The sequence below is a fragment of the Giraffa tippelskirchi genome, chromosome 3 (assembly GCF_054371585.1).
Source record: "Giraffa tippelskirchi isolate mGirTip1 chromosome 3, T2T-mGirTip1v1.2.pri, whole genome shotgun sequence".
In the NCBI taxonomy this organism is placed as follows: domain Eukaryota; kingdom Metazoa; phylum Chordata; class Mammalia; order Artiodactyla; family Giraffidae; genus Giraffa; species Giraffa tippelskirchi.
The window spans coordinates 40,587,147-40,614,811 of NC_137277.1; the positions used below are offsets into that span (position 1 = coordinate 40,587,147).

General features: G+C 50.4%; 1 protein-coding gene across 1 annotated transcript in view; it reads right to left on the bottom strand.

Moving 5' to 3' along the window:
• The window catches only part of RPH3AL (rabphilin 3A like (without C2 domains)), a 138,658-nt gene that overhangs the window by 61,626 nt on the left and 49,367 nt on the right, over positions 1-27,665 (bottom strand). The window contains 3 exon segments of the mRNA XM_081580122.1: positions 21,262-21,391; positions 23,842-23,985; positions 27,493-27,604. Coding sequence (XP_081436248.1) covers positions 21,262-21,391; positions 23,842-23,985; positions 27,493-27,569 — 351 coding nt within the window. The 5' untranslated portion in view covers positions 27,570-27,604.

The following is a 27,665-nucleotide window of genomic DNA, read 5'->3' on the forward strand; positions in this document are numbered from 1 at the left end:
GGCAGCCCCCAGCCACCCTTCCCAGCTGAAAGGCAGCACTGCAGATTTCAGGACTCACTTCCAAAATACAGCCTTCCGCCCGCCTGCCACTTGCTACAGTCAGCACCACATCCTGAGTGGAGAGGAGGTTTTAAAAGGAGATGCAAGGAGCTCGAGATGAACACTCATGAGCGCAGACTAAGAAATCACACCTAAGATGTGCTTTTAGATCATCTCTGTGCTTGTGCCCCGCTGCGTGTCTGATGGGGGCTGGGGTACCTCGGGCAGGATGAAGCTGCCAGGAAATGGGGGGACCACTGCCTCTCCACCCCCACTTGCCCCCATTAATTCTTCCTGGTCCTGGTTGTCCTCAGCATCGCCTCTTAAAACGGAGACCCCCATGCTTGATTTTTGCCTCTTTTCCAGGCAAACATGGGAAGCAAGGATTTGAGCAGTCTCGACAGGCCCCAGCGTGCACCCCAGGCATGCAGGGTGGGTGACAGGAGGGCAAGCAGAGGCAGCCCTGGCTGCAAACAAGAGTTTGGGCAAAGGAGTGGAGATGGTTATTCACTCTGAAACTGAGAGGGAGGTTTTCAAAACCAGCAGATCTAATAACATATGATCAAAGGGACACCACATGAGACGTGAGTCTCAAGGAATTCATTCCTTCCTTCAGCAGGCATCTCGCAGGACACGTGGGCACACAGCCCCTTCCAGGGAAAAGGCATCAAAGGCTGGCCTGCATGGACAGAGCAGCTCTGAGTCCTGCCAGGACTGAAGCTGGCTGATGCAGGCACACAGAGTGGAAATGAATTAAGCACAACACGTGGAAAGGACGAAGGACTGGAGGGGATGGCCAGGGATGGTTCCCAGAGCCAGCCTGTCTCAGGCAGGGGTCAATGTAGAACCCCCAGGCTGGGGTGTGCCCCTCACTGCATGTTTCCAAGAGCATCCTGCTCACTTTTTTCAAACATAAAATGCTCTGAAATTTCAAACAGCATTTAAAAAGGTAGAAGGTTTCCACATAAAGAGAGCCTGGGTTTTGAAAGGCTGAACAAAGGTGCTCCAAAGACCCTGGTCAGGCGGCTGGGTGGGGTCTCCACACTTGTCCCTCTCGACCTCTAAGGGGACCTTGGGTCTCACGGGGTCTTCTGTGGGGACAGGTGACAGCACTGACTCTCCCCAGGGGTGTGTGAGGATGGAAATCAATGTGCGTCAGACATAGAAAAGAAACTTCAGGTTACCAGAGAGGAAAGGGGCGGGGAGGGATACATTAGGAGTCTGGGACTTGTTAGTATCTGTTGTTGTGTATCTGTTGATACACACTACTATATATAAAATAGATGGGGACTTCCCTGGTGGTCCAGTAACTAAGACTCCTGGCTCCCCAGGCTGGGTTCAATTCCTGGTCGGGGAACCAAGATCTCATATGCTGCAACTAAGATCTGGCACAGCCAAATACATAAATAAAATACATAATAAAATAAAATACAAATACATAAATAAAATAAAAACAGATAACAAGGACCTACTGTATAGCACAGGGAACTATAGTCAATATCTTATAATAACCTGTAATAGAAAAGAATCTGAAAAAGAATAAGGATACATATGCATGTATAACTGAATTAGTTTGCAGTACACCTGAAACATTGCAAATTGACAATACTTCAATTAAAAAAAAAAGAGAGAAAAGAAATCAGTGAACGGTTCTATCAGGAGTTCTCAGACACAACCCTCATAAAATCTCCCAGGCTTGGTGAACATCCCAGGGCCCTGTCCCTGGGCCAACCTGCTGAAGGAGGAAGCTCTAGGGTGGATGAAACCCACTGCACCCGGAGGGCTCCCGACCCACACCGAGCTTTCCTTAAGCTCTGAGCACAGCCCAGCTCCTCCCCACTTGGCTCCCACAAGTCCTTCAAGGACTAGGCTCCCGGCCCCTGGTTAGCTCCTTCCAGCCCTAAAGAAACCCCTTGCATGGCGTCACTGACTAAATGGGCATGACTTTGAGCAGGCTCTGGGAGATGGTGAAGGAAAGGGAGGCCTGGCGTGCTGGAGTCCATGGTGTCACAAAGAGTTGGACATGACTGAGCGACTGAACAACAACAACCAGCTAAGAGAGATCTGTAGTTTGAAAAGATCACTACTGGCTATAGGATGATGAATGCATTTAGGCCGGAACAAAAATGGATGGGGGAAGAATGTTTAGATGAGTATTACAGCAGTCTAGGAGGGATGATGGTAGCTTTGATAGGGGTATCACAGGTGGAGGGAGAGGGAAGAGGATCGCGTCAAAAGGTTCCGATGGGGTGAAAGTCAATATGACTTGGTGTTGGAGATGAAGGAGAAGATGGTATCAAGGAAGACTCTTAGTTTTTAGTTTGTATAACTGGATCAGTTGTGGTGCCATTTGCCAAGATTGGGAATGGAGAAAGGGAATCAGGTTTGAGAGTTGAGGGGTAAAGGAAATTCATTATCATGAGCTTAGTTTGTAACCATTAAAGCTGACCATCTTTGACACATGAAAATGAGATATCAGGCACCCAGCTGGATATAAAAAAAAAGAAAAGAAAAAAAGAAACCCCTTGCTCCTGGAACTGACCCAGGTCCCCACTGAGCTCGTCGAGTCCTCCAGCCTCTCAGCCACAGGATCACGTGGCTCCACCCGAATCCCTGGACCCCCGCGGTCTCCCAGGACCACTGCATCACACAGGCAGCGCAGCGGCCTGCAGCTCTCCGACGCCATGCTGACCGGGAGGGAGTCAGTGCGGAGGAGGGCCCAGGTGGTGGAGGAAGCGGGCTCACGTCCTGTTGCTCCCCACTGGGTGGTTACTTAGAGTTACGACTCATAATAATGATAATAGTCTCCGTTTATTGAGCACTTACTCCACGCCTGGCACCCTGGCTCAGTGCTCAACACCCATTATCATTATCACATTTAATCTTGTTTATGTTCACAACAGCCCTTCTAGGGAGGTTTTATGATCTGGATGTCTTAGATGATGAATCGGAGGCCCAGAACTCTTGGGTGGCTTGGCTAAGTTCATGTCACTAGGAGGTGGCAGGGCCGGGATGGGGACCCAGGTCCATAATCATAAAAGCAGGAGCTTATATAATATGGACTGTGTGCTGGGCACGGCGGGAGTGCTTTGTATGGATTAGTCTTTCAATACTGACAGCTCAGGTAAGTTGTCCTGGGTCATACAAGGGGAATTAGTAGAAGGCTGGGCTGGGATCTTACTCCTGATCACTGACAGAGAGATGATCACTCCATCATCCACTTGATGGAGTTCTCTTATGGACAGTGGTGGTCTGAAGACATGAGGCTGAGACAGACACTGGCCATCCTGGGAATACAAACTCAGTGCATTAAAGACCCCAGACACAGCCAGCTCCAGCCTCCCCCAGCCCAGCCCTGGTTGCATAATCAACCTCTGTTTTCCTGAAGCTTTCCTGGGCTGGGGCCTCCCACCGACAATTCTTCACCCAGAGGTGTGCCTGCCACCTGGTAGCCACCTGGCCCAGGCTCTGTTACGGGAGCCACAGCCAAGGGAGAGGCCCGATCATTTTGGTTTTCCGCCCTCATATCCAGTGTACTGAAAATGCCCCATTCCTCTTGCAGTCCCCCAGCTAAGGCTACAGGTAAGCTTGGCTCCTCTGGGGCTGCTGCAAAGATGCACCTTGGAGGGAGGGTCAGGCAGGGAGCCCCTGGTCAGGTGTGCCAAGCAGATCCTAGCTCCCAAATTCCATAGGGCCTGTGACCAGACAGTGGGAGGGATCTCCAAAGACATTGAAGTCTCAGCCCTGCTTTTGGAATGCTTGTACTATCCATGAGAAGGCAGGCAGGGGGGCCTCCAGCAAACCTTCACCATCCCTCCCTCTAGAATTCAGTGGCCGCAACTTTAGCTGCAGGCTGAGTCAATGACTTCAAGAGAATTCAGCAAATACTCCCTAAAGTCCTGCTCCTGGACCAGGTGGAGAACACGGTGAGGCTCACAGGCTGGAGGCACAGAGACACAAGGATGGATGCACGCATATGTGAGAGCCTTCCTCCCTGGTCTCTGCCTAACTCTCCAGCCTCACCAAGCCTACCACACCAGCCCCCAATGTCTCTCTGCCTGTTCCTGACACTCTAGGTACTTCCCTGCCACTATGCTTTCACCCAGGCTCTGCCTCATGGCTAGTGAACTCCTATGCATCCTTCAGGAACAACTCAAATGTCTCCTCCTCCTTGACTCCTTCCTTGATTTTTCCCCAGGGGAAGTACAAGTTACTCTCTCCTATGCACTCCTAATATGGGTTGGCATCTCTAGAGGAGGGTTAACTGCATCATACTGAAGTTGTCTCTCCTGTGGCTGTGCCCCCTTTAGAAATAGGACATTGTTGTTCATGCTTAAATCCCCAAGTTTAACAGGCATCTGGTTTGTAGCTGGCTAGGAAGGGAAGGAGAATCTGACTGACAAGCACCACGTGCTGTGGGACTGAGATTCTGCAGACATCTGGGGGCTGATATTGGCTTTTAAGGAGGTGAGGGATATGATTAGATCTGAGTTTCAGAAAAAGAGCCTTGGCTGATAATACAGATTCAGTCACTCATGGTCAATTTGTCCTCCATATTCTCAGCAGAGGCTCTTTTTCCAGAACATTCCCGGATGCCTATGGAACTTCCAATCCTAGCTGGGTTTGGAAGGTGAGGAAAAGGAAGGACACTGGCTCATCCAAGGCTGCCAGTCGGCCAACAGGATGGACAGGGTGATGTCAGCAGAGTGGAGACAAGCAGCTGCCATGATCTTTAGCTTCGGACACATCGATACTTGTAGTGAGAGGGGACTCCTTGGAAGAGCTGTCTGGCCCCAGTTGACACCCAAGACCAGAGCTTGGGAGGAAGGCAGGGGACTCCTTGGAAGAGCTGTCTGGCCCCAGTTGACACCCAAGACCAGAGCTTGGGAGGAAGGCAGGGGACAGAGACGAGGGCGGGACAGCACATGGCAATGGCTGAAGCTGGGGCACTCAAGGGAAGTGAGAGGCCATGCAGACCAGTGATCTTTCAATGTTAATCCGAGTATGTCTACTCTTGGTTTCGCCATCCCTGGGACAGGTGTTTCAGGAGAGCCGAGGCTTGGCATGACCCCTGAGGTCACTCTGAAACCAGGATTGCTGCTTGGCACACTGTAGGTGCTCAATAAATGTTTGTTTAGACTAAAGGAGATGTGAATGTTTGAGTTCTGATGGAGCTAGAAGAGGAGGAGAGCATAAGAAGGAGGAAGAGTCTTTGTGGGGGCCAGGACCTGGGGGAGCAGCAGGGGCCCCAGAGCAGAACCACAGGGCCAGGCCAGATGCAGACGGCCAGCCAGACAACACACGTGAGTTGCTGGGCCAAAGAGAACAGGGTGGGGAGTGTGGAAGTCTTAGGGAGGCTAGAGAAGGCCAATCCAGGGACCACCAGAAGCCAAGTTAGCATAGATGCCCCAAGCTAAAGTCAGGAGATTCCCTGGCTCTGCATCGACCCTGCATGGACATTCAGCCCCTCGGCAACTCCACCTGTCCCAGGGGTCAGCACCATCTTCTCTGGCTCTCCGGAACCATCATAACTCTCAAAAGGTCAGGTTTCAGACTTCCCTGGTGGTCCAGTGGTTAGGACATCACCACCCAATGCAGGGGGTGTGGGTTCAATTCCTGGTCAGGGACCTAAGATCCCACACGCCAAAAAACCAAAACGTAAAACAGAAGCAGTATTGTAACAAATTCAATGAAGACTTTAAAAATGTTCACATAAAAAAAAAAAAAATCTTTATCAAAAGATGGGTTTATGTGAAAATACCCTCTTCCTTCTGTGTGTACCTCCAGGGCCTGGGACACATTAAATACCTTCAAAGCCAGCCTTTGGAACTGTCTGTCATTGGAAGCCTGTCATTGGAACCGATGTGTATATATATATATATATATATATATATATATACATATATATATATATATACATATTTGTATTTTTTTTTTTTAATTTGAAAAATAGAGCAGCCTCAACAAACACCCTAGGGCTTCTTAACATTCCAGGAGCAACAGCACTAATGATCAATTAAGGGCCCTGGTGATGCACAGGAGCAGAGCTCCAGGGATCGCGGTGACAGGTCTGGGCCAGGTAGAGTTAGGTCTGACCCTCATGCCTTGGAACTCCCAGCCTGGGTGGGTTGCTTATGCTGCTGAAGTTGGCAGCTTGTGCTCAGGGAATGAATGGACTGAGGGCCCTGGAGACCACATGGAGATGGTTAGACTTTATTCTCAAGGTACTAGGGAGCCACTGAAGACTTTAGTGGGAGGGGGAAAACCACAAGCAAGACCAAGAAGGAGCTAGAAAACAGATGAGACTCCACTGTAGGTGGTCAGGAAACCGAGTGGGGAGGCCCCGCAAGGGCACCCCGGTGCTCAGGCCTCACGCCCTGTGGGGGAGCCCCAGGCTACGCTCCTGTCTGCGCCTGGAAACTCAGCAAGGCAGATGTGGTTCTTGGACAGAACTACACCTCTGAAAGGCTTGGCAGGTCATGACCCCTCTCAGCCTCAGTTCCTCCATGTGTAACCTGGGGGGGTGAGTCACTCCTCCTATGGAAGGCAGGATGACAAGGGTGAGGAAAGGGTTCGGAAGAAAGAGAGCTTAAAAGCCCCTCTGACAAAGGCCTGGCTCTTTCCAGGTTTGGACGCCGAGCCTAAAGGGCACCCTGGGTGAGGAGCCAGCTCTCCTGGGCCCCGCCATCCGCAGGAGCCGTGCCCTGGTGTCCCCGTGGGGGAACAGGAGGACAGGCTAAATCCACCTCCAGTTAAGGTCAGTGAACAGCAAACAGCTGTGCAGGAAACGATGCAGTAGGAAGAAACAGGGGCAATTTAAGAGCGATGAAGAATCGCTGGCCCCGTGAAGGGTGGCAGCTTGCGGGGCACAGCCGGTGAGGTGAGGGCCACGTGGGCGGCGCCGGCCACAGCTCGGACTGGAAATGTCATTATCTGTTATTTACCGCAACAGAGGACGGGAGGCTGCACCAGATCACTGTTCCTGGTAACAGCCACTAAACACATTTCCCGGTACGGCTTCCTGCTGCCCGTGCGCTCTTGACGGATGATACACTGACCAGACCCAGGGAGAAGAGCCACTGAGGGAGGTGGCAGGGGGTGCCAGGGGGTGCCGGACAGAGGTCTCAGGGGGGTCTCAGGACACTGGCTGGGTGTCCCCAACCCTAACCCAAGCCTACAGAGACTCTGCCCACTCAGTGAGTTTATGACTCAACAACCTCAAACATCTCACATGTGTCTAGCTGCTGCTCAGCCATCTCAGGGTATCCGGGGCGAGGGGCCTTGGGATACCACACTCGACCGTGAATGGTGAGCCTCAGTGTTGGGGTTACCATCCCTGCCCCAGTGTTGGGGGCACTTAGCCAATGGCCTTCACACCCCATGGGCAAGCACCAGGCAGCACCTTCTCTCTCTCTTTTCTTAGTTCTCTGACCAAGGCTCAAACCCATACCCCCTGCATTGGGAGTGCAGAGTCTTAACCACTGGACACCAGGGAAGTCCCTATCTCTTTTTACTTCCTAAAGGGCATGTGGGCAAAGTTCTGAAGCAAGAGGTAGGAGGAACTGTGAGGCTCTGGCTGTGCCAACTGGAGCAAATTATCCCTCTAAGCCTCAGTTTCTCCATCTGGAAAAATGGGTATAACCACTGCCTTTTTTTGCCTATGGACCTTCAGGGGGTTGTGAGGGGCTTATGGCATCATCAGAGGCAGAGGAGGCTCTCAGGAGCACATGCCCAGCCCCACCCCAGCTTCCTCCTACTGAGAGGATATGGGCTCCATCACAGCCTGAGCCAAAGTGAATTGGGAAGCAAACCCGCCAGGGCTTCAAAATAACAACAAACCAAGCTGTGTTCTGGAGAGAGATGAGCTTCCAAATCACAGCTGCGGCTGCTGCTGCTCCTTGATTTGGGGTGGGGTGGGGGGGCAGGCGGGTCCCAGGGGAGCAGGTTCGGGGGTAGTGGTCCTGCAAGGAGTGGGATGACCTGAGCTTCCTGGGAGGACACTCGTGGATGGCCCTGGAGACCCTTGCCTCTAATCCCTCCAACTGCTTCCTTTCACAGGGAGCACAAGAGAGGCACAGAACAGGAAGGGATTTTGACCCAAGGTCACAGGGGGAGCCCAGAGCTGAGCTCTCCTGCGCTCCTAACTTCCGGGCCACTCACTAGGGCGAGGGTGTAGCAGGCAAGTATGAGTTTAGGTAACACTGCATCCCTTCACCCCACCAGCTATGTTTGTCCTCTGATGTACACAGGGACCCATGCCCTCAACTGGACTTCAGACACGGGTGAGATATGTGTGTCTGGGGGGAGAGCTGAGCAAAGAGAGACAGCTGAAGCCAAAATGCAGAGGCTTCGGCCCTGGGAGAGATGCAGATGAGGGGAGAAGCCAGGTCTAACAGGATGAGGGGGTGTTTGCAGCAAGAGAAGGAGGGCCCAGGCCCAGGGCCCCCACCCCAGTCCTGCCCCCTGAAGTGTGTGAAGAGCCTGAAAAAGCAGCAGCTACAGGGAAGGGCAAAAACTCCCTAACATCACCCAGCCAAGAATGGAATTAGATTCCATATATAGACCTGGAGAGGATGTCTCTGATATGCTATTAAGTGAAAAAAGATGAAAAAAGAGAATTAAAGAGTAAGGAGCATATTATGGTCCCATTAACACATATGTATATACACATACCTGTGTACATTTGCCTGCATGTGGAGAGAGATACAGAAGGACAAATGTCCAAGCTGCTAACGTCAGAGGTAGGGCAGGGGGCTAATGTTTATTTGATTTTTATCATTACTGTGCAATTAGTTGGTGCCAGCCACTGTTTCTAAGAACTTACCATGTATTTCACTCAATTCAATCCATACCACCTTATGACATAGGTGAGAAACCTAAGGTAGAGGGGTGAGGTGTCTTGCTCAAGCCAGGAGGAGAACCCAGGCACCCCGAATCCAGGGCTCTTAATCTCTATGTAATAGTATAAATTACTTTTCAAAATTCCAGAAGAAGAAAGTCAATAAGAAAATAAAGGATGCCATCTCACTAAGTCCTTCAATACTTTGGAACCCAAGCAACCTACCCTGGATCCTCCCACCTGCCAAACTCAACAGGTAATGAATGGGTGGTGGAGAGATGGGGAAGGAAGCCATGCTCCTTTTCACTTCTGTGTGGCCCGGTGCCCAGGGTGGGGGCTAATGGACCAGGACAGGGTGGCCATGTGTTTTGTAAAGGGCCAGAAAGTGCAGGATCGTGACCTTTTAGGGCCTGGCCCAGAGTGAACTCTCAGTCACTGGCAGCTTTTGTTATTTCTAACCCTTGACTTTTTTTTTTTCTTTTCCTTATTTATTTATTTGACTGTGTTGGGTCTTAGTTGCAGGATCTTTCATTGTAGCATACAACTAGATTCTCCAGCTGAGGTGCGTAGGTGTGGTGTGCAGGCTTAGCTGCTCTGCTTAGTTCCCCAACCAGGGATTGAACCTGCATCCCCTGCATTGCAAGGCAGATTTTTAACCACTGGACCACCAGGGAAGTTCTTCTTAACTGTCTTTTGAGTCCCCACCTTAGTCGTTCCTGCCTGAATTCAGGGCTTTATTATTGCTAATTGGATAATTCCACATCTGACAGGCTCTTTCCAACCCAGACACAGTCCCACCTCCAAATCCGCCTCTGGACATAAGCTCCTCAGAGACCTACCCGGCTGTCACCTTCTGCTCAGCACCCTTTGATGGCTCTGTGGCCAAAAGCCTGGCACATTGGGCCCCTTGGTGACCCTCACTTCATTCTCTCCCTCCCTTAGGTTGCATCTCGCCATCACCCCTCCTTCTTCCTCTCTTCCCCAAAACCACCAGCTCTGCCAAACGCCCACCAGTCCCTGTACTTCCTCCTGAAATGTGCCCCCCTGCCCCCTGGACCTGGGTGGCCACCCTTCAGGCTCAGCTCAAAGTGAGCTCCACTTCGCAGCCCCCTGGACCTCTCAGGTGCCAACACCCCCCACAGCCCTCCACTCTGGGATCCCCCCACAATATCTCTGTCTACGGCATGTGTCATGCCGAGCTGCATTATCTGCCATCAGCAGTGAGCTCCTGAGGGCCTGGCTAGAAGGTGAGCTAAGTGAGCAGGGTCCCCCGCTGGTCTCTCTCCAGGACACTCCGGGCCTTGCCACCAAGAGCCCGGCTTTCAGCAACTCCCCCACTGCTCAGCTAAAGAAAGCTGGGCGCTGAAGAATTGATGCTTTTGAACTGTGGTGTTGGAGAAGACTCTTGAGAGTCCCTTGGACTGCAGGGAGATCTAACCAGTCAACCCTAAAGGCAATCAGTCCTGAATATTCATTGGAAGGACTGATGCTGAAACTGAAACTCCAATACTTTGGCCACCTGATGCAAAGAACTGACTCACTGGAGAAGACCCTGGTGCTGGGAAAGATTGAAGGCAGGAAGAGAAGGGGACGAAAGAGGATGAGATGGTTGGATGGCATTACCAACTCGATGGACATGGGTTTGAGCAAGCTCCAGGAGTTGGTGATGGACAGGGAAGCCTGGTGTGCTGCAGTCCATGGGGTTGCAAAGAGTCGGACACGACCGAGCGACTGAACTGAACTGAACCACTGCCTTTTTCCTGACGACCCTGAGCTGAAGGTCTGCATCAAACCGGGCTGACCTTTGATTTTCGGGCTGATATGCGAATGGGCTCTGAGCTGCACAAAGTGGCAAGAAAGAAGCTACTTTTGGGGAGGAAAGACCAGGGCATGGGCTCCAGAGCAGGGAGAAAGAAGTGTGTCTTGATGGAGATGTTCTGTTCATCAGATTCCTGGGTGAGCAGATGTTCCATGATGCCGTGTGGTGTTTGGTCCAAGCCTCCGATCACCGCAATGGCAGCCAAGTCAATTCCTGCCAAGCAGCCAGAGCGGGCCCTCGGGGCAGACGAATTAAGTGACTTTTTCTGGGAATTTAGGAAACATCAGTGGCTGAATGAAAAATCTATCTTCATAATGAGGCACAAACGCGCGTCTCCTAACATCTGAATCAGGTTGAGGAGGAGAACGGACATGGCGGGGCCACTTTGGAGGCAGCTCAGATGAAATGGCTGTGGCTCAAGGAGGCTGCTGCCTTTGGGGCCGCACCTGAGGGACAGAGGCGCTGAGGGCAGGAAACAGAGCAGGGGACAGGGAGCTTGGATGACTTTCACCGCACCCTCACACAGGAGGGAGGCCCTGGGGAAAACTGCCCCCCTCCCAACCCTCATGCACTGTTGGTGCAATTGTAAAATGATGCACCCGCCAGAGGAAAACAGTATGACGGGTCCCCAGAAAATTAAACAGAATTATCCCCTGATCCAGCAATCCCACTTACGGATATATACCCATAAGAATTGAAAGTAGAGCCTCAAAGAGATATTTGCATACCCATATTCACAGGAGGGCAGGAGGAGAAGGGGACGACAGAGAATGAGATGGTTGGATGGCATCACTGACTCAATGGACATGAGTTGGAATAAACAGTGGGAGACAGTGAAGGTCAGGGAAGCCTGGCATGCTGCAGTCCATGGGGTCGCAAAGAGTTGGACACGACTGAGTGACTGGACAACAACAATGACAAATTCACAGAAGCACCATTCGCAAGAGCTAAAATGTGGAAGCAACCCAAGTGTCCATTGACAGATGAATGGATCAGCCAAATACAATATTGTTATTTAACCTTAAAAAGAAAGTTCTCACATGTGCTACTAAGTGGACAGACCTTGAAGACATTGTGCTAAGTGACAGAAGCCAGTCACAAAAAGACAAACACTGCATAATTCGTTTATATGAGGTATCTAGAATTGTCAAGCACACAGAACAGAAAGAATTGGGGTGCCAGGGGCTGGGGTGGGTGGGAATGTGGAGTTATCACTTAATGGGTATAGGGTTTCAGTTTTGCAAGGTGAGAAAGTTCTGGAGATGATGGTGGTGATGGTCACACAACAGTGTGAATGTACTTGATGTCCCTGAACTGTACATTTAAAAATGATTAAAACAGTAAATTTTAATGTTTGTTTGTTTTAACACAAATTAAAAAATAAATAATTTTTAGGGACTCCCCTGGTGGTCTAGTGGCTAAGACTCTGTGCTCCCAGCGCAGGGGGCCCAGATTTGATCCCTGCTCAGACAACTAGGTCCCACATGCCACAAGTAAAGATCCCATGTGCTGCAACTAAGACCTGGCGCAGTCAAATAAATATTTTTAAAAAAACAAATACATTTCCCAAGGCTATAGCTGCCATCAATAGCGATTCCTCTGGTGGATCTGGGCAAAACCAATTGAAAACTTTCTGGAAAAGATTCAGCATTCGAGATGTCACTAAGAACATCCATGATTCATGGGAAGAGATCAGAGTATCAACATTAACAGGAGTTTGGAATAAGTTGATTCCAGTCCTCATGGGTGACTCTGAGGGGTTCAAGACTTCAGCAGAAGAAGTAACTGTAGATGTGGTGGAAAGAGCAAGAGAACTAGAAGTGGAGCCTGAAGATGGGCCTGAATTGCTGCAGTCTCATGATAAAACTTGAACAGATAAGGAGTTGTTTCTTACAGCTGAGCAAAGAAAGTGGTTTCTTGAGATGGAGTCTACTCCGGTGAAGATGCTGTAAAGACTGCTGAAATGACAACAAAGGATTTAGGATATAACATAAACTTAGTTGATAAAGCAGTGGCAGGGTTTGAAAGGATTGACTCCAATTTTAGAAGAAGTTCTATGATGGGTAAAATACTATCAAACAGCATTCCAAGCTACAGAGCAAGTGTTCCTGAAAGGAAGAATCAGTCGTTGTGGCAAAATTCACTGTTACCTTATTTCAGGGAATTGTCGCAGCTGCCCCAAAGTACAGCAACCACCACCCTGATCAGAGTCAGCATGGGGAGGGCAAGGGGAGCAAGACTGAGGCAAGATGCCACTAGCAAAAAGATTACCACTGGATGAAAGGCTCAGGTGATGGTCAGTCTTTTTCAGAAACAAAGCATTTTAAAATTAAAGTAAAAGGGTTAGTCGCTCAGTCATGTCTGACTCTTTGCAACCCCATGGACTGTAGCCCGCCAGGCTCTCCTGTCCATAGGATTCTCCAAACAAGAATACTGGAGTGGGTAGCCATTCCTCCAGGGGATCTTCTGCATTGCGGGTGGATTCTTTACCACCTAAGCCACCTGGGAAGCCCTGAAATTAAGGTATATACTTTTTTTTAGACATAATGCTATTGCACACATTTAGACTACATAATAGACTAATAATAGACATATAATAGACTACAGTAGGAACTTCCCTGGCGGTCCAGTAGCTAGGACTCTGTGCTCCCAGTGCAGGAGGCCTAGGTTCAAGCCCTGGTCAGGAAATTAGACCTCACGTGCCACAACTAAAGATTCTACGTGCTGCAACAAAGATTGAAGATCCCACATGTCGCAACTAAGACCCAGTGCAGCCAAATAAATAAATATTAAAAGTAATAGACCCCAGTAAAGTGTAAATATGACTTTTATATGAACTATGACACCAAAAAATTTGTTGCTTTATTGCAATATTTGCTTTACTGCAGTGGTCTGGAACCAAACCCACAGTATCTCTGAAGTAGGACTGTACAGACTTTTTTGTATGTATATTAAACTTGATACAACCACATGTTAAATTCACCAATATTAATCTTTTGTATTTAGAGTCTTTCAGATTTTCTAGTTATATGATCATGCTTTCATGATAATAACAGTCCTAACTATTCTCCAGTCCTTACGTCACACATTTCTTTTTCTTGCGTGATTGCCCTGCTTTGGCCTCCAGCACAATGTTGAACAGAAGTGGTGATAAATATACATAGAACTTGTCTTATTTCTAACTTTATGAGAAAAGTTTTCAATATTTAAGTATCGAGTATGATGTTTCTGCTCCTCCTGTGTTCTGCTTCTCCAAGGAAGGGAAAACGTGACATGTGAAGGCTTCCATCTGAAAGAATGGAGAGGCAGCATGGCAGAACAACTCACCCCAGGGGACCCAGCTCCCCACTCCCTGGCCAGGGGACCCAAGCAGGCCACACCACTGAACTGAGCCCCTGTTCTCCGTCTGTGACTGGAACAGCCTCACCTCCCCTGCTTCCCTACGGCTTTGTCTTAAGGACCAAAAAGGATGACTTCTGTGAAAGAGCTTTATAAACTCCAAAGGACATCACGTGGTGAGACAGTCGTCTCCGTGGCCACTGTTTGCAAGAGTGAGCATGGTCTGAGGGAGGGTGCAGGAGACTCTTAAGCTGAGGTTGGAGCGGTGTGGTGCAGGGGAGGGTGTGGGGAGCAAGATGAGCTGAGAGAAGGCGGTCGCTGGAGGTCCTTCACCACTGCCCTAAGCCAGGCCTGGGGCTGGGACCTCAGAGCAGGGGTTTTCCAACTCAAGGAGGATCAGAACCCCCAGGAGTGCTGCTTGTTAAACACACTGCTTCCATGGGCAGTGTTCCTATTCAGTACATGCTATGGACTAAGTGCTTGTGTCCGCTCAAAATTCGTGTACTGGGGGGCTTCCCTAGTGGTCCAGTGGTTAAGAATCTGCCTGCCAATGCAGGGGACATGGGTTTGATCCCTGGTCCAGAAAGATCCCACATGCCAAGGGGCAGCTAAGCCCATGCAGCACAACTACTGAGCCTGTGCACCGAAATTACTGAAGCCTGTGAACTCTAAAGCCCATGCTCCAAACAAGAGAAGCCACTGCAATGAGAACCCCATGCACTGCAACTGGAGAGCAGCCCCGCTTTGTGGCAACTGGAGAAAGCCCGAAAGTAGTACCAAAGACCTAGCAGAGCCAAAATAAATGATTTTAAAAATTCATGTATTAAAGTTCTAACCCTCAGTGTGATGGTATTTGGAGGTGGGCCTTTGGGAGGTGATGAGAGTTCAAAGAGAGTTCAGTGAGCGTTCATGAGGGTGTGGTTCTTGTGATAGGATTAGTGGCCCCAGGGTTACTGCCTGTGGGGGATCTGTGCTGACCTCAGCAGGATACCCCTCCTCAGAGCCTTAAGCAGGGTGGGGGCAGGGATCAAGTTCTGGCCTGGCCCCTTTCCTCCAGTGCCCCTCATCCTAGGCAGGGGTCACCTGCTCCCCACCCCAAACTGGGTGTCCCCTAAAGACTTTGAACAAAGCATGGGACCGCCTCATTCTTTTCCCCCAGAACTCAGCACATGTTACTGAGACCATCATTTCGTGTGCAGGCTCCTCAGCTCCCACACCGTGGAACACATTCTAGCTGAGACCAGAGAAAAATCTGATTGCTTTCCCTGCACGGTGACAATGCCATCCTGGGCTCGGGCAGGCTCTCCGGCAGCCCTGCTCAGCCTCCCCATCATTGGTGAAGCCAGACTCTCAATTAAACTGAAAGCCGACGGGCTCAGATCCTAAGCAATTAGAAGTGCCAGTCCTCTAATTAACCAGCTGCCCCTCTCCCTTCCCACCACAGCCTTCCGATCATGAAAGCAAGCAGCTTGGGCACGCAAGCCCAATTAGGGGAGACGCTGCTCTGAGGACCAGCACTGTGGGTTCCATCCACAAGCTTGTTAGCTTAAGGCCAGGGCTCTTGCTGGGGAAGGCTCTGTGTGGCCAGGAGCACCTGAGACATGGATCTGGATACTTTCCATGACAGAGATCTCCCCAGCATCTCTTCTCTACAGCCTGCCCACCTGGGAGCCAGTGCTACAGGCCATTGCAAAAGGTGTGGAGGGGAGAGAGAGAAATAAATAGGGAGGCACCCCAGAAATTGGTGAACTCTAACCAGAGGGCTCCTGACACCCCTAATTAGGGCAGTACATTGTTAGAGCTCTCTCAGCACCCCCAGGGCTACCTCTGTAACCCTAAGCCCAACTGTAATTAATTACCCATAATTATTTAATACTTCCAGTCCAAAGGGCAAGCATCTGTGTGTCGTTACACTGTATCTCCAATGCCTGCACCAGTATATATCTATGTGGCAATAATTATTTGTTGCAAGAGTGAAGAGATGACATTGTCTTCCCCTCCCAGACACTAGAGAACCCCTGTACAAGGAGCATGTGGGTAAGTCTGGGCCTCCCTCTTGATTCTCCAGGGACTCAACTCCTCAGGGACCACCACCTGGCAACATGGGCCAGGGTGTCCTCCCTGCCCTAAAGGCCTGCATCCTCACAGTGAGGCACTTGCCTGGCCCATTTCCAGCTAGGTTCCTCTGCTATGCTATTCTCCCCTCCCTGGAATGTCCTTCGCTCTGCTTTCAGCCTCTCAGAGGCCTACCCAAACTTCAGAAGCCAGCTCCTCTAGGTAGCCCTCCTGACTGTTCTCAGATCTGGAAACCCTGGTCCTAGCAATTGTCAGCATCACTCTAGAGAGTACTGTCTGCCCACCTTGACCACGAGGACCCGAGGGAAGTGGCCATTCTTGATCCTTCTCCTTTTGGATTCCCCTAACCCAGAATTAGCCCAGAAGAGGCTGAATAAGTGACTGAGTGTTAGGTTCATCTGAGGAACTTGCACAGAAATCAGGGAGTTTGTTTTTCCTGTTTCAGACATCCAATGCTGGAGAGCTATGAAGGCTTCCAGAAAGAGGTTTTTATATAAATTACAAAAAACATAGGACTAACTGTGGGAATTCCAATTTTCAGTTCAAGAAAATATGAATTCAAAAAGGAGAACGTAGGTTGCTATGGGCTGAATTGTGTCCCATCAAAATTCTCATGCTGAAGCCCTAATGCCCAATGTGACTGTGTGTGGAGACAGGGTCTTTAGTTGGTGATTAAGGTTATGTAAGGTCATAAGGGTTGGGCCCTGATCTGATAGGACTAGTGTCCTTATATGAAATAAGAGAGAGACTGCAGCTCTCTCCCCATCACATGTGGACACAGCGAGAAGGTGGCCGTCTGCAAGCCAGGAGGAGAGTCCTTACAAGAAACCAAACTGGTCAGCACATTGATCTTGGACTTTCCAGCTTCTAGACTATGAGAAATCAGTTTCTGTTGTTGAAACCGGCCAGTCTGTGGTCTTCTGTTATGGCAGCCTGGGCTGACTGGTCCATGGGAAATCACTAAACCTCTCCCAAGGTATACGAGGTCAGTTCCATTTTTAGTAACAGCTGGGCAGTCTGAACAGCTAGCCTCAAAGTGAATTAATCATAACAGTGGTACAGGACTTCCCTGGTGGTCCCAGTGCAGGGGGTCTGGGTTTGATCCCTGATTGGGAAACTAGATTGCACATGCTGCAACTAAGAGTTCAAGTACCACAAATAAAGATATTGCACGCCACAGCTAAAAAAGTTTCCACATGCTGCAACTAAGACCCAACACAGTCAAATAAATAACTATTTGAAAATAATAACAGTGATGATCACAACAACAGGGACCCTTTACCAAGTGTCTCCAGTGGACCCGACACTAAGCACTCCCTTGCTTTACCTCATCTACTTCTCACCCTCACCCACGCTCAGTGGTGATGTAGTTCTATCACCCCATTTACAGATGAAGAAACAAAGGTTAAGTGACTTGTTCAAGTCCATTGCACTGTGGCTGAGCTGGGACCACCACTCAGGTCCATCTGCCAGGAACAGCACTTACTGTCAGCCCCAGAAGACCTGTGACCCCTCACCATGCAGGACCAAGTGACATCTCACCCTTACCCACCTGCACTCTAGGACCCTCTTTCCCTCCTAAGACCCTTAACCCCCCCCCCCCAATCCCTTCCTGTTTGCTTACAATACAAACTGAAGAGGCTGATTCTCTTAGCATATGGCCCCCCTCCCTATGTTACCTTGTCCCCAACCTCAGCATCTCCCAATGACAGCCAATGACACCTAACTCATCTCCCGTTTTCACTCCACGTCCCCCTGCAACACATTCACCAGACAGCAGCTGGTGAGTTTCTTAAACACACAAAACAGGGACTTTCCTGGTGGTCCTGTGGTTAAGACTTCTCGTTCCCAATGGAGGGGGTTCAGGTTCGATCCCTGGTTGGGAAACTAGATCACACATGCCACAACTAAAGATCCTGCATGCTGAAACTAAGACCCAGTGTGGCCAAATAAATAAATACTTTTTCTTAAAAAACAAAACAAAACAAAACAGATCATGTTACATCCTTGCTTAAAACGCTCCACTGGCATCCCATGAAAGTTATAATCAAACCTCAACTCCTGATGTTGACTTACAAAGCTCTGTGTGATCAGCTGTGCCCACCTCTCCCTCCCTCTGCCCCAGATGCCTTCATTAGTTCACTGAACATGCCCGGCTGGTTTCTGCCTCAGGACTTTCATACTTGCTAATCCCTCTGCCTGCAACACCCTTCCACCTGGGTCTTCATGGGGCTGGCTCCTGCTCGTGGTAAGGTCTGAGCTCACAGGGAGGCTTTCCCTGAGCACCTAGGCATGCTCTACAGCATCACCTTGTTTTAATTGACTATAGAGTCCTCAATCTAACTGATGTTACATTTGTTTGTTTATTGTCTGTCTTCTCCCACCCCTGGCAAACAAACTCCATGACAGCAAGGACTTTATCTTGCTCATGGCACTTCTAGCACCTAAAACAGGGCCTGCACACAGCAGGCCCTCTACTATTTGCAAAAAGGGTAAACGAATGACTGAATGAATGACACAGCCTTCTCAGGGATGGTTAAAGATCCCCCAAATGCCCATTATTCAGCGGTGGCCCCAGCTGCCACCCTCTCCTCCTACTGTCATCCAAGAACAAGTCCCCCTAGAAGCTCAGCAGACTTTTCCTCTCGCCACCCAAGCCAGGAACAAGTCCTCAGCCTGCCGCAAAATAAGAACAATTTCAACTGGAAACATCCTCTGGACCAGCCCGGCGCTCCAGGGTACTCTGGGATTGGGATGGTGACGGTATCCTTGAAAGAGCATTCCCCCATCCCCTCATCCACTGAGGTCCTCCCCTGGGATCCCTGCTGTTGCCAAGGAAATGGCTCTGCAGGGAGCAGCTGGCATTAACCCGTCAGCAACCAGGGGCAGTGACTGGCCTCCGAGGCAGAGGCCCCAGACTTTTCCAGGGGATGGAGTCAAGGCTCTGACCCCCTCCTTCATGGTCCCGCAAACCCAGACATTTACAGCAACTGTGGGGTTGAGGGGCAGAAGAACGAAACAGGTGGAAGTCACATAAAAGAACCTGCCCAGGTGCTGGGAGCAAGACACTCCTGAGTCCCTGTGTCTATACCTCGTTGGTATTTATGTGGTCCAGATCTATGGAGGCTTATGGAGGAGCGGCACAGCAGTGCCCACCCCTCCCCGACACTCAGGACCCTGCCACGCCTCCACTGTTCTTGGACCTCTTACCAGTTAATCCACATTCCTCAGCCCAGTTCACCACATGTGACAGAACAGGGAAAAAGTGGTTTAGCTGAAATTCTGGCTTTCCCATCCATTCATTTGGTACATTAACTTCTTTGCCCCTTGGTTCTCTCATCCAGCTTTTGAACATCACTGGAAATGCCCTTGTCAAGATTGCCAATGGCCTCTGTGTTGCCAAGTCTGTGTTTACTTCTTTGATGTTCCCATATTTTATAGTCTTTTCAACTATTAATGCCCTGCTGCACCCCCAATCTTCTCTCCCCTGTTACTTCTTCCCAGAATTTATTTCTTCCTGAAATCTTCTTATCTATTTGATCATGACTTGTTTTTGGTTCCCTCACCCATGTACTCTCAAGAGAGAAGGTTCTTCATCTGTCTTGTTTACCAAAATAACTCCAGGCTTAAAATAATGTCTAGCACATGGAAGTTACCGGAGGATGGGCTCTAGTAAAACCAGAGTGAAAACCAAAAAAGAAAAAGACATGGTATCTTGGGACCAGTGCTTCTAACCTAGGAGGGCAGTAAAGGGAGGTCCCATGATGACAACTATGCAATAACGACTAAAGGCTAGAGCAGGAATAAGAGTCTAGAAGAGATTCTGGCAGGGAGAAAAAAAATAAAAGTAGGCTTCATGCAATAAAATTGCATGAATAAAATTCAGATGCTAAGAAACCTTGAAGATTAGAAGGCACATTATTCTTTGGTTGATAAGAAAAGAAAGGCAATTAGAAATGCCAGGAAAAACAAAAAGTTATGTTAAGGTGCTTCCCTGGTGGCTCAGTGGTAAAGAATCTGCCTGCCAACGCAGGAGACACTTGCTCTATCCCTGGTTCGGAAAATCCCACCTGTTATGGAACAACTAAACCCATACACCACAACTACTGAGCCTGTGCTCTAGGGCCCAGGAGCTAAAACTGCTGAGCCCACGTGCCACGGCTACTGAAGCTTCAGTGCCCTAGAGCCCATGCTCCGCGACAAGAGAAGTCACCACAAAGAGAAGCCGCCACTGCAGAGCAGCCCCTGCTCCCGCAACTAAAGAAAGCCCATGTAGCAACGAAGACCCAGCACAGCTAAAAATAAATACATAAAATTTTTTAAAAGTTATTTCAAGAAATCTTGGACTCAATATGAAACAATTTTATATATGGCATAATTTAGAACAATCAGTGGAGTACAAGAAAAGGAGAAAATCCATTTGGCCTTGCTACTCATTTGAGTTGCCAGGGATCAAGAGAGCAGACCGACAGGATAGGAAGTATAATCTTAGCAAACTGTTTGGCCCCGAGGAAAACTGCATTTATTTAAAACAACTAATAACATTTATTGAGTACTTACATGCCAAGCAAAGTTTTAAGAGTTTTGCATATACTATCTAATCCTTACAACTCTCTAACGTATATATTATCATTGTCCCTATTTTATAAGTGAGGCTTGACATAATAAATAAGCTTTCTGGAGTCACACAGCTACTAGAAGAGCTGAATTCATACACAGTCCTGTGAGACCCAGAGGTCTACTCCACAGAGCTGGCACTAGAAGCCTAGCCATTTGACCTTCAGGCCCCACTCCTTCTTGCCAAGAAGCATAGGATATCATGTGTGCACACATATATCATTTAGTCACTAAGTCATATCTGACTCTCTGCAACCCCATGGACTGCAGCCCACCAGGCTCCCCTGTCCATGGGACTTCCCAGGCAAAAATAGTGGAGTGGATGGCCATTTCCTTCTCTAGGGGATCTTCCTGACCCAGGGATCGAACCTGCATCTCCTGCATGGGCAGGCAGGTTCTTTACTGTTGAGCCACCAGGGAAACCCGAACACATATATGCACATATACACATATACACACCCCTAGGAGCCAGGATGCAAAGCCACAAAGTGGCAGGGCTGGTCCCGGCTGGGAAGCCAGAGCAGGGCCTTACCTTTCTGCAGTCTTTGCAGAACACGGAGGAGCTGCCGAGGAAGCCCAGCACCTCCCCGCAGAGCAGACACTGGGAGAGGCCGTTCCCCATCACGTTGCGCCTCATGGTCTCCAGCCGCTCCACCAGCCGCCTGTGGCACAGGACACAGGGTCAGACGGAGTGGGCGTCGTCTCCAACCTGACGGCGGCCTGCCCGGGCCCGCCAGGCTCTGGGCCCCCACACCATACCATGTCCCAGGGGCCATTCCCTCACCTTTGGCATTTTCCCTGCCCACTCCTTCCCCTGGCTAATTCCTAATCATTCATTCACTCACCCACCATTGAACTGGGTGCCTACAGTATGCCAGACACTAGGAATATTGTAGCAAAGAAGACAGAGAGGGACACAGTCTCTGTTCTCTTGGAACTTATGCTTAATAATGAGAGAAAGTCTATAAACAAGCAAAGTGAGGGACTTCCCTGGCAGTCCACTGGCTAAGACTTCTCGCTTCCTATGGAGGGGGGCTGGGTTTGACCCCTGGTCAGGAAACTAGAGTCCACATGCTGCAACTAAAGATCCCGAGTGCCGCCCAAATAAACAAGAAAATATAAAAAACAAGCAAAGTGATTTCAGAGAGGGGGAGGGGTTATGAAATAAAATTAGCGGGGGTGGGAGGGGGCAGGACATGTTGGATGGTGGTCAGTGAAGGCCTCTCTGAGGACATCTGAACTCAGAGGCGAAGGATGACAAGGACCAGATGTGTGAAGAGCTGGTGGAGCATCCCAGACAGAGGGGTGGCGAGTATAAGAGCAAGGCCCTGGAGCACTGGAGCAGTAAGAAGGCTGGGGGTGGGGGGCACTACACTGCATGGGACACAGGAGGCGGGAGGGGGCCAGGAGGGGCCAGATTACACAGCCCCTCAGCCCACTGTGACCCCTGTTTTGTGACAACCTGTCATACAACACTGTCATGCCCACAATACGCGGCCACTTCTTTTCCATTGGCCGCTGTGTCTCCCGTGTCCAGTGGATTCTCAGCAAAAATCATTATTTATTTTTGGCTGCTCCATGCAGGATCTTAGTTCCCCAACCAAGGACTGAACCCTGGCCTCCTGCAGTGGAAACTCAGAGTCTTAACCAGGAACCACCAGGGAATTCCCTCAGTGAAAATTCTTGAACGCATGGAGGGTAGTGTGTGGGTACACTGTCTCCTGTAACCCTCATAATCCCCCAACAAGGAGGATGCTCTCCACCTCCCCTCATTTTAAAGATGAGAAGACTGAGGCTCTGAGGTGTGATGTCACTTGCCTGAATGGCATAGCTCCTCAGAGGTAGAGCTGAGGCCACACCCAGGCCCCCCATCTCATGGCAACTCCACTCTCTCCCCTGGGGGCCAAGGGAGGGCAGACTGGGCACTGAGGCTGCTTCTGCCCCCATGTCCCCAGCAGACACTCCTGACTTCCACAGTGGTCACTGTCCCTTCTCCAGGGACCTACAGGGTCCTAGAAATAAACTCAGCTTTAACCCTGGCCTGACCTGCTTGTTCTCAGGGGACCCTCTATCAGTGCAACCTTGTGACTCCCACTCATGGAAACACACAGGACAGACTTCCTCTTTCTGAGATGATTTCCTGCCTCTCAGGTCATTCTTGCCTCAGCCAAACCCAGTGCTTACCACACAGCCAGACAACAAGAGAGGCACAGGGAAGACAGCCCAGATGGATGGGGGTGGGGGGTATGCAAATACTTCTCACAGCTTAGGGGAGCCCACGGGGCTCGGGTTAGGTCTGAGAGGGGGTGGGGCCCCAGCCAGGGGTGGAGGGGGGAAAGGAGCACTAGACATCTGCTACAAACCCTTTCTGTAATGAAACAGTAGTAATATGTCTGTATTAAGCGAGGCACACACGATAAACTGGGCAGCAGTGGTCTCTGCGCTGGCGCTTTCGCTTTCTAGAACTCTGCATTTCTACACGTCTGATTTTTCAAAATGATCGTATATTTCATAGAAGAAGATAAACAGAGAAAGAACAAGGAGACCAGAATCAAATTAATTTCTGTCACTGTCCTGCATTTATGTCTTCCTGCTTGCGCCGGCCTGTGTTTTTCAGACTGTCTAGGAAATATGAATTGCTTTTGCAATTAAACAAATAAAAAGACACAACAAAAACTGAAGACTGTGTAGGAGTTGGCTCCAGACGCCGGAGGCCAAGAGAGCTTAGATAAGCTGGAGAGCGGCTCCTAATGGTCTCTGATGGGAGAACCCATGGTTCAGCCTCTGCTATTGCCCTGGCTGAACCACAGTGACCCTCCTGTGTGCAGAGCTGAACAGATCCTAGTGTGTCTTGCTGCACTCACTCATCCTCCCCATAGCCTGGGGCCCAGGCTGCTCTTCCCATCTTACAGAGGGGTATACTGAGGCTCGGACAGGCTGGGTTATGAATCTACTACAATCCAGGGTGTTCAGGCTGAGTTGACTCACTCCCAGTGACAAGCCGTCATGAGGACCCAGGCTGCCAGACTCCCAGCCTGCTGATCTGGCACTGACTGCCCTGCCTCCCTCTCCAGGCCCCACTTCTGACCCCTCTCTCGGGAGCAGCCCTTACCCGACCCTCTGCTGCTCCAGGATGTCGAGGCGCTCAGCCCTCTGGATGACCTGCAGGATGGCCTCCACCTCGGCCGGGCTGAGGCACTGGCTCTTCCTCTGCTTCTCTGTCTGGTAGGTGTGCACAGACCAGCCGGTGTGCAGCCTGGAGAGAGCACAGCACAGAAGTCCAGTCCCAGTGCAAACTGGCACCCCCACCAATCTACCAAGGCCCCCTGAGCACGGTCTGTGTGTTGGGCGCCTGCCAATCTCCAAACACTGCCTTGGCCACCCACCAGCTCCTGGGCCCCACGAGGATGGCAGCATGCCCTTAGCATCTGGCAGGGGCCGGGGCATGGAATGTACAAAAGGCCACAGCACAAGAGGTTTCAAGGGAAGACGATCAAGCAAAGACTGAGCACCTGGATCTGAGTCTTGTAAGAAAGCAAGAAGGACAGGAAAGATCATTGACTGGGTTACAAACAAACACTGAGGGCTTCCCTGGTGGCTCAGTGGTAGAGAATCTGCCTGTCAATGCAGGAGACATGGGTTCCATCCTGGTCTGGGAAGATTCCACATGCCTTGGAGCAACTAAGCCCGTGTGCCACAACTACTGAGCCTGTGCTCTAGAGCCTGGGAGCCACAATTCCTGAAGCCCGCATGCTCGAGAGCCTGTCCTCTGCAACAAGAAAAGCCACTGCAATTAAAAAAGCCTGTACACCATAACTAGAGAGTGGCCCCTCCTCGCCAAAACTAAAGAAAAGCCCACACAGCAACCAAGATCACGCACAGCCAAAAATAAAAATAGATAAATAAAATTACATATAGATTAAAAAAAAAAAAGATGCTGAGGATAAAAGAAGATTCACAGAACATTTTGAAAACTAGAGAGATTCAGGGCAGGAGGGTCACAGCAGCACAGGAGGAGCGGCGGTGAGGCCAGGCCCAGGGCTCTGCAGACCCTCTCCCCACCGGACCCCTTGCATCCTGCAAGGCAGGCCTCCCCATCTCTCAGAGGAAGGAAGAGGCAGGGTGCAGTTAGATGCCTTTGCAAAGGCAAGTCCGAGGTCAGAAGGCTTCCTGGCCTGGGTAGCTCACATCTCGTAGCTGCTGAGAGCCATGCCAGGCTCCCCCAGGGCACCCCACTACATAGACAAAAGAGGCTGACTCAGGGCTGCCAGATGTACACGGAGCTGCAAACCCCGAGGAAGAAACTTTGGCGGTGCCCAGTGCCTATCAGTACGTCCCCCGCCTGTGGGGCCTTGCACAGGGCACAGCACCTACAACTGTTCCTGCCTCCCTTGTGTTCCAGGCTGGGCACTGTCTCCAGGCCTTTGCTCAAGCTGTACCCTCCTCCTGGGGTGCCTGCCCCTTTCCCTAAGCCTCATTTCCTCTGGCTCACTCCCTTTCTTTTAGACATGGTCTTTATAGGAGGCTTTTCCTTGATCCCCTCCAAGATGGGTTAACGAGAGCCCATTCTTGGAGTTCCCTAAGGCCTAGGCATAGCTCCACCATGAGGCTTAAACATTATTACAAGGCAAGGTAGGTCCTTCTGTCTCCTCCTTACAATGGGAGTCCTGAGGGCTGCACCCTGACTCATCTGGCTGCCCACCTCTCCATCTTCCTCCCCTCTTCAACCCCTCACTCTGCATTCAAGCCACCCTGACCTCCTCCCAGGTATCTGCAGGCCATGTCCCTTCTACCTCAGGACCACTGCACTTGCTGTTCCTTCTGCGTAGATGCGCTTCCCCCATATTTTCAGCTAGTATTTACCCCTCCTCTAGGATTCAACATGAGCATCACTCTCTCAGGGAGACCTCCCTCAAACCCTAGATTATTAGCACCCCACTTCACCTGACTGCCTGTTTCTACTGACAAAGCAGCTGCACATGAGTAACTGTGTGTATCATGCTCACTGCTCCCCATTAGTGCCTGAAGACAAGGGACCGTATTGGTCTTGTTCACTGCAATCCAATAGTCCTGGCACATAGTAGGGGTTTAGAAAATGTGTGATGGCAGCTGGAAGATGGGAGAACAGACTCTAAGCTGGAGCCAAAGAAGATAACTTCCCCAAGCCTCCCAGAGGCACAGTATCTGGCTGTTGGGGTTTGTAACACTATCCTTTAAGGAGCGCAGCATTACAAGGAGCCTGGCATTACAAGGCAGCACACCCCGGAGAGAGATAAAAGCATTTGCTCTTCTAAAAGGTGCCACGACAGCTTCTGGCTGCTGCTGAGCACAAGACAAGGTGAGGGAGAACTGAAGGGGAGGCTGGCAGGATCACCAGGGGTCATGCCGGCTCCTCCTACAAGAGCACAGCTCTCCCCAGCTCCTCACATCCAGCCGTGGAGGACACATCATCTAGCCAAGTGTCAGAGGAGAGAAGAAGAGAGGATGGTTTCATCCCTGGTCTCTCCACTGCAGGGGCCACGTGGGGGGCTAAAAGAGCTGAGCCACCCTGGTGAGAGGGACAAATTAACTGTAGTGCAAAGAGTCCTGCAAATCACACAGGACTCCACTCGTCTTGGGCATTCTGGATTAATTTTTCTATCCTTTCATGTTTCAGCTCTGTCCCCTGCAGGCTCACAATATCTAATTGCAAATGTCTTGAACTTGGTCCCAGTTGGGGAAATGCAGGCTCCTGTATTCGGCATGGATTTGACAGATGGAGCAGCACTCTTGGGTTTATCTGATCCCTGGAACCCCCGACTGCCCTGGAGGGACAGGAGGAGACTGGAAGGCTGAAGAGGCATCTGGGGGCCCCCCTGGTCTCCAGCCATGGGGCAGTGGGGACAGTGGGTAGAGACAGGCTAATTGAAGTGCAGCCAAGGGGGTCACCAGGTTGAGAGGTAACAGGAAAACAGGGCAAACCACAGGCAGAGAAACCCTGACCTAGGCACAGCTGAGAGCTGGGACGCTTCGAGGCTGGCTGTGTGTTTCAGTCCAGAGGGCAGCTCTTCATAAATTTGACAAGCGTTTCTTTGGTCTGTCCTGTCTGCTGGGGCCAGGCACTCAACTATGAAGTGGGCATCCGGAGATCAAAGGCTCCCTGCTGCCTGGGACTCAGGGTCTGAAGCTCAGTGACAGGGGATTTTCACTCTTCACAGAGAAGGCAAAGGAAATGGCCTGGCTCCCTGAAGTCTACTGTGGCCCAAAGAACATAGGCATGAGAATCAGATGGACCCAGGGGAGTCCCAGCCCCACCAGTCACAAGGTAGGCGATGCCAGTGAGGACCTCAATCTCATGTCCTCACCTGAGAAATGGGAATCCACTCCATATGATGGAATGAGTGAATGGCTGTGAGGTGCCCAGCTCAAGGCCAGGAGTGTGGTGTGCATTAGACAGGCATTTTTTGTTTGCTGTTTAGTCGCTCAGTCATGTCCGACTCTTTGCAATCCCTGGACTGTAGTCCACCAGGCTCCTCTGTCCATAGGATTTCCCAGGCAAGAGTACTGGAGTGGGTTGCCATTTCCTTCTCCAGGAGATCTTCCTGACCCAGGGATTGAACCTGTGTCGCCTGCACTGCAGGCAGATTCTTTACTGTTGCGCTAAGATGGGCACTTGTCTTCAAATGCTCTTTGTGAAGCCCTGGCATTGAATCTTGTCAAAGAAAGGAGGGGAGTTGGGAAGAGGAGGGAAGGGAGGGCCCGGCCAAGCCTGAGAAGTACTTACTTGGCTCGCAGGGCAAGCTGCCGGTCATTGGGGCAAACCCATTGATCACAGCCACTGCCGAAGATGGTGTCAGCCATGGTTTGGAGCAGCCAGCCAGGGTGGGGAGTCACATCTGAGATAAGAAAGAGGGAAAGAGAAAGAGCACATCATTGGCTGTGGTGCACATGGCAGAC